Genomic DNA, 10,424 nt, shown 5'->3' with positions numbered 1-10,424 from the left:
TCATGACAACTTTGCCATCTTGACGTGCGGTAAGGGTCTCACGCACGCACGCATACGCAGGACACGCTGGAAACTCCCGCCCCAGCGGAAGCTACGAAAGGGTTACATCACTTCCTGGTCACGCTAGCATAGACCGAGTCCATTCGCTTTGGTGTCAACCTTTAAACAATCTTTCTGTTTTGTTGGGCGTACAGTTGTTGAACCCATACTTTCCAGACTAATATATCTTATAACCGGTTAAATTGTTGTATATGTATGTGGTATATCTGTTGAGTGTTACGGGGTTTCAATTCCCGGATTGGACTACAAATACCAAAACTCTAATTGTTAGATAATTTTGACACTTCCGGGTTATACGTGCTTGAGTTCCCCGCCTTTTGAGTACTGGAGCAGTATTCTAAGGACGTCGCCTTCACAATAATACCTCTGTCGTTGTTTAATTTAATGTCGTATATAACGCGTTTCGGAGACTTTTTTCTGAACATGTAGCCAACTCTTCACTATTACATCTCTTTTATTAGCCACCATGTTGTTACCGTCCGACGTCGCTCGGCTAGTTTTGGGTGAGTAATCGGACATAGCAAAGCTGTAGCGTTAGCAATGCTACATAAAAGTGTAAACAGGGCGTCACAGAGCTTAAAATCAATTAAACCTTTTTTTCCCACAGACTCAGAGTAGCGATAACAGATAAGGCATTGTGTAAACGTTAACAACACACAAAAGCACAGTAAGAAACCCTAATTTGCACAGAATTTAAATGAGTGTCCTACAAAGACAGCTCCACCAGTTTGTCCACAGCTGGGATTTGTAGCATGTAGCTTATGTTTGATAGCCGCAGCTAATTTCACTTTCAGAATGAGTAAGTAGGCAAATTAATAACATTGTAGCCGCAGCTTGTGGTAACACTTAGTGTTTGAGTATTGTTGTGCTGCTTTGTATTATTTCTCTGAGGGCTGGTTGCCGTTCTTTCTCAGGGTACCTCCAAGAGGAGGGACTGTCAGCTACAAGTCAGGCTTTCATTCATGAGAGCCCAAACCTAAAAGAGTATGCAGAACACACGACAGGAGATGGGACTATTCCTGCTTGTGTATTTGTAAGTGTGCCTTTTTTCCGTTAAAAGCCATGTCACGAAAGTAAACATTGTGCTGTTAAAGATATTTGCCTGTATGATTTATTGTTGTCTCCACACACACAGTCTCTCTTTGGGAAAGGCCTCACGACCATTTTAAATGAGTATGTGGCTGCCAAAACAAAAGGTAAGCGTGCGTGTCATTGCTCCCATTTTTAAATTGACCATCTGTTATTAACTTATTTGTGATGATTTTTGTTTTTGTCTTGTGTTTTTTCAACAGAGACCTCCCACGAGGTTCCTATTGTGATGACTTCGTTGTGGAAAAAGCTGGATTTTACACTCAACCAAATTAAGTAAGAACACATGAATCACTTCAACTACTTTAAGATAAAACTTATAGATAGAAAATGTGGGACATTCACTGATATTGGTCTGTCATTGCTCTTTATCTTTCCTTAGGTCGTTGCAGAATTCGCCTGCTATAGCAGCATCTCAAAGAAGTAAGTTTGTTAAGTAGGTTAGTTATTTAATATTCCTTTGTTTGTATCTCTACAGTCTTTTCCAGATGGTTGCAGAGTACGTTGCAGTGTTTTTTCGTAAATTTTATTCAGCACCCATCTAAGTAGATTTGACTCAGATATGAAGATGTTCAGCACTTTATCATTGAAAATTACACATGTGGAAATGTAGCTGAAGGTGCTGAATAGCCGCAGAGTCTATAGAGTGAGTCTATTGATGATGCATTTATAATGTTATAATACACTTAAAATATGGAGAAAGATTTGAAGATGTTATGACCCAGACTTCTTAGCCATCACAGCTGGCCAATGTCAAAGTTACTCAAATCCTTCCACTTGTCCATTTTTCCTTTTTAACTTGAGGACAAGTGTTATTCACTTGACCAGTGATAATGACCAGTCATTCAAAATGTTATCGCTGGTCACTGAGATTAAGTCTGGAAATCGCTTTCAAGAGGTCAAACTGTTAGGGTACACCAGCATCTGTGTAGGCCACGTATTTACCAGCCTCTGTTCATTGCAGCACGTTCACGTATTGGAGTCGAGAACATGGCGAGACAGCGGGTCCTGGCCGTGGCTTCAGCTGGTGGTGTCCTCTGCTCCTCAGTTTCTGAAACGAGGTCCATCCTCAGCCCTGGGCACACCTCCCACAGCATGCTCGGCCATTCCACTCCCGTGTGCTACACCGGCACCAGACCAGCTCTTGGCAGTGGCACACTGCAGCAAATTGCTGATGGCAGCCGATTGATACATACACCCAGTCAGTATTAGAAAACATCTGCAAACATTTAAAAAAAAAAAAAAAAAAAACTATGTAGATGCAGTGGCAGTTGGCAAGGTTTTTGTCTTAATTTTGTCCCAGTCATTGTTTGAGTGGCTGCTCCCTTACTTTGCTGGCATGGTATTTTGAATTTGATTTTGACTGAACAATACATGACATAATGTGTCCATTATAGGGGAGTCACCTGTACAGATCATTGTCTCGGAGCATCGACTAAATCCGGGCCCAATGTCTCCTGGTCGGCGGAAATGGTAACATGTTAATAAAAAAACTTTCTTATTATGAGAGTTATGTTTATAACTACATTATCCACTCTCTCAGTGCACAGATAGAATACTCAACTGGATGTTACTTATAAAGGCTGAATTTCCTTGTGGTAGTTAGAGGGTCTTGTATCTTCCTATTTCACAGCAATTGACAAGTAATAATTATAATGCTTTTCCAAATTAATCTGTAAACCAATGCCCATAATAAATTTGAGGACTGAAACTGTTTCACCTAAACAGAAAGGAGACATTATTAGCATGTTATTACTTAATTCTTCTGCTGTGACAATTCAGAATATCCACTGTGAAAAAGACAAGCTTGTCAGCTGAAGCTTCATATTTCAGTCAGTTTTATGTCGGCCTATTCTATAATCTTTCCTGTTGCCTTCAGGGAGACCCCCAGGAAGAGAGGAGGTGCTCCGAGTGGCTCCAGTGGTCCAGGCAGATCTGCTGTGACTGTTAGCGGCGTCAGTGCAGATCCCCAACCTGAAGAGGTAGTCGATGAGAATTTTCCTGTAAGTGGTGTTCATGTATTTCCTGAACACTCAAAATGTTTCAGATTTGGTCTGAATTACCTATAAATCATCACCTTTGTTGCGCGAGGGATGTTCAGTGTTCCAGGCAAAGTGCAATAAGACTTTTAACACTGAACTTTCTCTCAGTCAGAGTTTTGGGGATTCTCTGCGTTACCTCTCAGTTTCTCTTGAATCAAAGGAGATAATAGAGCCTTATTGGATTGTTTTCTACTTAACATGAACCATCTCAATCTTTACAGCAACTCGTGATACAAAATGCACGTGACAAGATATTAGGGGACAGATCGTTACAAGAGAAGCTTGCTGAAAACATCAACAAAATCCTTGCCAAGTAAGTGATGAGTAATCTGTGCACATTGGATTAATGTTGTTTTATGTAATCCTATCATAATATGAATCCACTATTCTGTTTCACTTCTTTATTGTCAGTGAGCCAGTTCCTCAAACACCAAAGGCCGCTACAGTGGAGGCTGACCAGTCTATAGATGAAATCCTTGGATTACAGGTGCTATACATGGCCATATCATAATAGTGTAGTTTCTTGTACTTTTTTTTTTTTTTTTTTTTTAAACTAGAATCATGAGCACTTCATAAAGATTTGCCTTTGTGTGATATATATTCTCAGGGAGAAATACACATGAGTGATGACGCCATCCATGACATTTTGGAGCAAACGGAGTCTGACCCAGCTTTTCAGGCTCTCTTTGACCTCTTCGATTACAGTAACTATGACCTACTTTGCTTTTATTGTTTGTGTTGAGGACTCCTGAGTCACTGTCCTCAATTGTGTATTCATTCATTCATTCATCTTCTGTACCCGCTTATTCCTGTTAAGGGTCGCAGGGGGTCTGCTGGAGCCTATTCCAGCTGTCATCGGGCGAGAGTATGACGGCACAATCGACTGATTTTTTTATAATTTTATATTTGCAGATAAAACTAGATTCGCTGATGGCGAACCAGGGGATGGAGATGTTAGCAGCAGTCCGGAAGAGAATGACACAGCTGGACCTTCTTCTACAGTCAGACCCCTTGAGAGTGGTGATCAAGGTATTCTTACAAACCAAAAGTAGTCTCTTATAAGAAGTCAACACTGATGTCTGAATTTAGCACTGGATAGGTTGAAAAACCTTTATGTTTGCTGAAAACATAGCAAATACAGTTAGATGTATAGCTTATGGTGCCAGTGCAATGTTACAAATGAGTGCATCTTAATCATTGTATTGTATTCTGTTTTATTTTTCAGGTGCTATACAGACAGATGAAAATGCGTTGGATACAACACCAATGGCACTGAAGATGAGAGCCGGACAAGAGCGTAAGACCAGGAAGTCTACAGCTCCCATCGTGTTTAAGAAAACGGTTCTTGGCTCCAGTGGCCGGTCGTCCAGAATTGAAAACAGTTCAGCCAGGTTGTTAGTGAGTCAGGGCATCTCATCTGCTGCAGTGGACTCGAGCAGAAAAGAAAAGGCCTCCTCCTTCAGCAACAGTGCTGTTGCAACACCAATGGATATTGATGAACCACTGAATACACCTCCTCTTCTTTTAGATAGTTTTCCCACTGAGGAGCTCACCACAACAAACAGCCCCTCCACCATAGCTGCCCTCTGTGAATCAGCCAACATCCCCTCATCAAGAGACTCTGCTGCATTTGCAGAACCCGAAAACATCTCGTCCTCAACTGTGGACAAAACACAAGAGCAAAAACAAGCACAGGAATCTGAAGAGCTGCTGGCTACAGCTTTGAGTAATCAGCCTGCCAATTTGCCTCCTGCACAAGTTCAGTTGAACACCACCCCACTTTTGACTGCTAACCTACCTCATACATCACATTTAAGCAGTGAAGGAGACAGTCTGCTAGTGTCTGCTGCCTCAGTTACACCTGCATCTGTCTCTACAACTGCTGCTTCTGCGTTTGCTACAGTTACAGCTGCGTCACCTACATCAGCTTCCACAACTTCACCATTCACAGCAACACCTGGCTCACCCACATCTGCCTCTACTTCTGCAACTCTTACAGCTACGCCTGCCTCATCCACACCTGCCTCGCCCACGTCCTCCTCTTCCTGCATCCCGGTTGCACCTGATGCTTCCACGACCAACTCAAGCACTCCAAGCAAGGCTGCAGCAGACTCCAGCAATATAGTGGCTTTGAAGATCATCATAAGTGACAACCAGGATGAGAATTCTTCCAGTGATACGGTACTGAATCAGGCAGTTTCCAGCATTTCTGGGGACCACATTCCCACCATCTACCTTTCATCTCCAGCTAAGTCCCCTGGCCCTTCGAAGAGCCACTTTGACGAGGTGGCACAGGCGGTTACTGGCTTACAAAGATCTGAGGTTCATGCTAGTCCTTTCAGGAGTAAGGCTGGGGCAGTAATTTCATCTCCATTGGTTGGGACGTCACAGGCACAGCAAAGCTATATAATTCAGCTTCCTCTGGACGCCGCTAACCCTGCCCTTCCAGGAGCCACTGCAAGTTATTTCCTTGTAACCGAACCTCCAACTACAGATGTTCAACCCAGACAGGTGCTGCTTCCTGCTACAAATGGACAGCCTTTACCCACCAACCAATATGGGGTGACCACGGCAACTCCTTCCCAAGGCTTCTCCACTGGTAAGAGACAAAAAAATGCAACAGTGAGTCATCTCAGTAGACAATAATTAATATCTAGCTGGTTGTGATATTTGCCCTTCAAGCAGGTTTGCCTTGACAACATGTAGTTTTGTTGCTGTGAACCACTTAAGATACTCTATGAGGTGATCGTATACATGAACACAGGTTGTTTTTCATAGTAGCTTAAAATATAAAGAAAATTCTAAAAAAAAAAAACGCTGGAGCATAGTTTGTCTTGATTCTTGTAAGCTGTGTTGAATTTCCTTCTCTGAACTAATATTAATGGACATTTAACTGTATTATGACAAATTACTGAAGCGTGAAACCTGCTAATTTACACTGTAGAATATACCAATTTACAAATGGTGTATAAGAGGATGCCGTTTACTAAAATAAACACAGTAAAAATTAGTAGCTTTCTAACCTCAGAGCAGTCGGTTGTTCTCTATTCTAAGATGTTCACAATTAAGTGTAGTCTACTCTAGAGCTACACACACCAACCACTATATGATGTCCCATTACTTTCAAGCTATGTATGACTTTTATGTTTAAGTGCAAGTATTATTGAAAAATAAAATTGATGCTTTTTATGTCCAGGAGCACTCATCTTGCCATCACCTGTTAAGCCCATGATGCTTCCTGTTAATGTTGTGGGGCAGAATCCTGTGGGGCAGGTCCAGGTGGTGTCCAATCAGGTAATGTATCTTTGTTGTGAGCTAGTAGTCAAAAGTATTTATTTTCTATTTTCTATTTGCTGTTTTGACCAGAATGACATGATGATTTCTACACTTCGTAATACTGTTCATAAAATCTTTAATGTTTTTGTAGGCAACTGGCAAACATAGTGTCCAGATCTGGGGCTCAGTTCCCTCTATCCTCTATGCTTAGGACTTGGGTAGACTTTTAGCAATGTCCACAACAACATAACAATGGAATTGCTATGTTTACAGCTCGTTGCCATACCAAACCCTCTACCAGTGCAGCAGAAAGAAACTGTCAAGCCCAAACCTCCGTCTGTGGCGACCAAACAGTCTCCAGCTGCGGGTAAGTAACAGGTTAATTCCTGTTTACTAGAGTTGTATAATGCCTGAGAATGACATAATGTCATTTTTTTTGTGGAAAATTTTAAAGAATTAACTCATTGTGCTTAATGTTTAAACAAAACTGCCTACCATCTCTGAATTACAGGCGCTGAGAAAAATCTGGCTGTTAAGGCGGCTCATCCTGTGTTGTCTGAAAACACAAGCCAGCAGGATGCAGCAAAGGGTCCCAGTCATAGGAGAATTTTAATGTTTGATTCTTCATCCCAAGTTCAGCCACAAACCTCCAAAACGGTTACACCCACAGCTCCAAATACATCCACATCACAATCAGTCCAGCAGACTGGGAAAGATGATAAACAGTCTGGCAGCCGAACAAGACCCACCATCTTGGGTGGCAACAAACCCAAGAGGAGGATAGAGACTGTCAGATGCTCAGCAGAGACTTCTCCTGTAACGGACTCAGTGAAGGACTTCACTTCTTCACAACAGCAGCAGCAAGATCTTGTTAAAAAGAACGCTCGCAAACAGAATCATACCATCCATAACAAAGAGTCTCAAATTGCAAGTACCAGCAGTACTGATGTTTCACAGACTGAGGTCCTAAAAAATTCAGAATCGGGGATGGGGTCGAAATCTATGGACAGGAAACACAATCTTGATGTGCGTAGCGATGAAGCAAAATCAAAGGATTCTCACAGCTCCAGGTCATTGTCATCTGGTTCTGTACTGAAATCAGGAAGTAGAAAGGACAAAGAGGAGAGCAGCAGGAAAGAACCTGCAGAGAAGGCTCCTTTGAAATCACGTGAGGGACGAACAGAGAAGAGGATTTCCTCCCAGGAGATGCCAAATGTCACAGCTAACAAGGAGAATGAAATAAAGGGTCACACACAAGAGCAGCAGTCACCACTTTCATCCTTGGTAACAAAAGACTTCAGCCCTGCAGCTGTAACTCAGCAGACATCTAATACCCAGTCTAAGACTACGAAATCTCAATCAATGACCAGCTCTCTGGCCAAACAGGCAGCTGAGATGCTGCAGGACATTCAAGGGCTCAGCTCTCCTTGCACACGGCCTGGAGCTGGCAGTTCAGACTTTAGTCTTCCTGGGAGTTCCCATAACCAGGAGGGGCCTGCTGATTCTCCCAGGACTCCTTCCCGACAGAAGAAGGGTAAAGATGGAGAGGCGACTCCCAAACGTTTAATGCCTCCCAACACTCCAGATGTACCCACCTGCAGCCCTGCCAGTGAGGCTGGCAGTGAAAACAGCATCAACATGGCTGCTCACACCCTCATGATCCTCTCACGGGCTGCTATCGCCAGGACAGGCAGTCCACTGAAGGACAGTTTGCGCCAGGAGGGAGTAGGAGAAAAGTCGCCCACAAGCGCAAAGAACTCTAAGAAACGCAAGCAGTCTTCTCCAACAGCTAGCCCACCGGCAAAGAAGGATACAAAACAATCTCCCAGTAAAAAGAAAGACCGGGTGAGTACAGCACAAGTATTTGCCATCCGGTACTCATGTTTCAAATATTTTCTGATACAGATAGATGTTAGATGTTTAGGCTAAATGTTTGATCTATAAATTGCCAGAAACTAGTTATATTATTATTAATTATATTATAATATTTTTTGAGTCAAATTTCAGTATAGTCACACAAATGAGTTGCAGTCACATTCCTGCTTATAGGTGTGAAAGTTAACACTGTTTATCTTTCTTGGAGACTGACTGACCTACTCTCCAGGTATCTTAATGCAAGGTCTGGACAGGCCCTTTGTGGCCCTGAACAGGATAAGCAGAGTGTCAGTGGATGGTTTTAGGAGCAACATGGGGTTTATTCTGGTGTCAGTGCCATGCCAATATAATTCTGCCCCCTTCGTAATTAACTTTTTTGTTTTGCATCCATCCTACATGTGTGTATTTTGGTGTGTAAGGCGCAACACTGCCACATGGGGCTGCAAATGGGGCGGCTGTGGCTCAGTAGGTAGAGCGGGTTGTCCACGAACCAGAGGGTTAGCGGTTTGATCCCCAGAATGTACCACATGCCGAAGTGTCCTTGAGCAAGACACTGAACCCCCAGTGTGAATGTGTGTGTGCTTGTGTGAGCGAATGGGTAGATGTGTCTATGACTGTAAAGCGCTTTGAGTACCAATAGGTAGAAAAGCGCTATAGAAAAGCAAGGCCATTTACCATTTACCAAATGTTGAGTCAGCCAAGAAATTGTGATTTTTATGAGACGAACTTCCATCCTGTATCACTACTTATATAAAGTATATATGTAGATGCTGTGTCTGATTACTTGTGTAGAAGTCCCTCTTATTGAATACCTTTGAATGAATTAAATGAAGGCAGGAGTTTGATATTTGCTGTCATGTAACTGACTCTTTGGTTTCTATTTAATTTGCAGGAAAGGAAGAAACTCGTTGATTGTTTTCCTCATGACTTGGATGTAGATAAATTCCTGTCTTCACTTCACTATGATGAATGAAAGTGGACACACCTGCAGGAAAGGACTACCATACCACTACCTACTTAAGTTACTGTCCAGGAATAGAACAAGCCATCTGCTAAACCAGTGCCTATGGTTCCCATTAGTAAACTCGCCTCAGACCTTAAAAGCTGCAGCGTCTCCTCCTGCCAGTGTTGGATTTTGATTTATTCTGACTGTTCTCCAGTATATCTGGAATAAAATCATTTCACATGCAACAGTTTTATGGTAACCATGGCACTTTTTATTTTATGATCAATTTTATTTTCTGTTTTGTTTTAGTCATCATTGGTTTGAACTACAACAAAACATACATTTATTTTGGGGCACTTTGACATAATGGTGCATGTTAGTTGGTGATTCAAAGCATTTCCTTGGTCAATATTTGACTCTCCTTTGATGAATCCAGCTAACACTGTTGTTGGTATGTGGAAGCAAAACGTTTTTGAATATGTCTACCAATAACTTTATAACACTGAATGAAAAGATATCAATGCTTTTAGTTCCTGTGTGTGTTCAATATTATCAGATTATGTGAAAAATAAAAAAAACTAATGTGAATATAAATTTCTGTAGCATATATGCATATTTCTTTTTTCTTGTCAGCAGAATCCGATGCATTGTTGCAGCTGTTTAGGTTTGCATAGGCTTTATTCTGTGTTGTAATAAAACAACGAAACGGTCTTGCTTTCCTGTGTATACAGACATTTGATTTCTAATTACATTTAAAGTCATAATCACTAAACCTGGGTGGTTTTACTTAACAAAATGTGTGAAAGAGCCCAATATGTTTGCATGGGGAATGGAACAGAACTTGCAGCGGCGAAGGATTTGCTCTTGACTTATATTTAATATACTGCTTTAACTAATTAGTGTTTTTCCGTCTCACTTAATCATGGCCTGCTCAAGTCTACAGCAATGCATTTTAAAGACTCAACATGTAAGAAATCCTTCTAGCATGCTTGCATATTTCACATTTGGACAGTCCTCACCCCTAATGGGCAGAAAAGCAGACAGGGAGTTGGCAACAATTTTAGGAATCTGCTTAGTAGCAATGCATCCCTGTCATCCATGAACTGTTGGCTCCAGCTAGAAATGAACCCATTGAC

General features: G+C 41.9%; 1 protein-coding gene across 2 annotated transcripts; it reads left to right on the top strand.

The window, feature by feature from the left end:
* Positions 1–231: 231 nt before the first annotated feature.
* Positions 232–10,395, top strand: npat (nuclear protein, ataxia-telangiectasia locus). 2 transcript variants are annotated; one of them, XM_084558768.1, is made up of 17 exons: positions 232–563; positions 975–1,093; positions 1,196–1,256; positions 1,353–1,425; positions 1,532–1,572; positions 2,114–2,350; positions 2,547–2,622; positions 3,029–3,131; positions 3,413–3,504; positions 3,603–3,678; positions 3,799–3,895; positions 4,104–4,220; positions 4,417–5,790; positions 6,388–6,485; positions 6,741–6,834; positions 6,979–8,312; positions 9,235–10,395. In XM_084558768.1, exons 1-17 carry the CDS (start codon positions 527–529, stop codon positions 9,313–9,315), a joined length of 4,110 nt encoding a protein of 1,369 aa, XP_084414894.1. In that variant the 5' UTR covers positions 232–526; the 3' UTR covers positions 9,316–10,395. The 2 variants fall into 2 exon arrangements, with proteins under 2 accessions (XP_084414894.1, XP_084414893.1); XM_084558767.1 differs by having other exon boundaries at positions 3,029–3,152.
* Positions 10,396–10,424: the final 29 nt, after the last annotated feature.

The sequence above is a fragment of the Chelon labrosus genome (genome assembly GCF_963514085.1).
Source record: "Chelon labrosus genome assembly, chromosome: 13".
NCBI lineage: Eukaryota > Metazoa > Chordata > Actinopteri > Mugiliformes > Mugilidae > Chelon > Chelon labrosus.
This window is presented reverse-complemented; position numbering and strand designations above follow the sequence as displayed.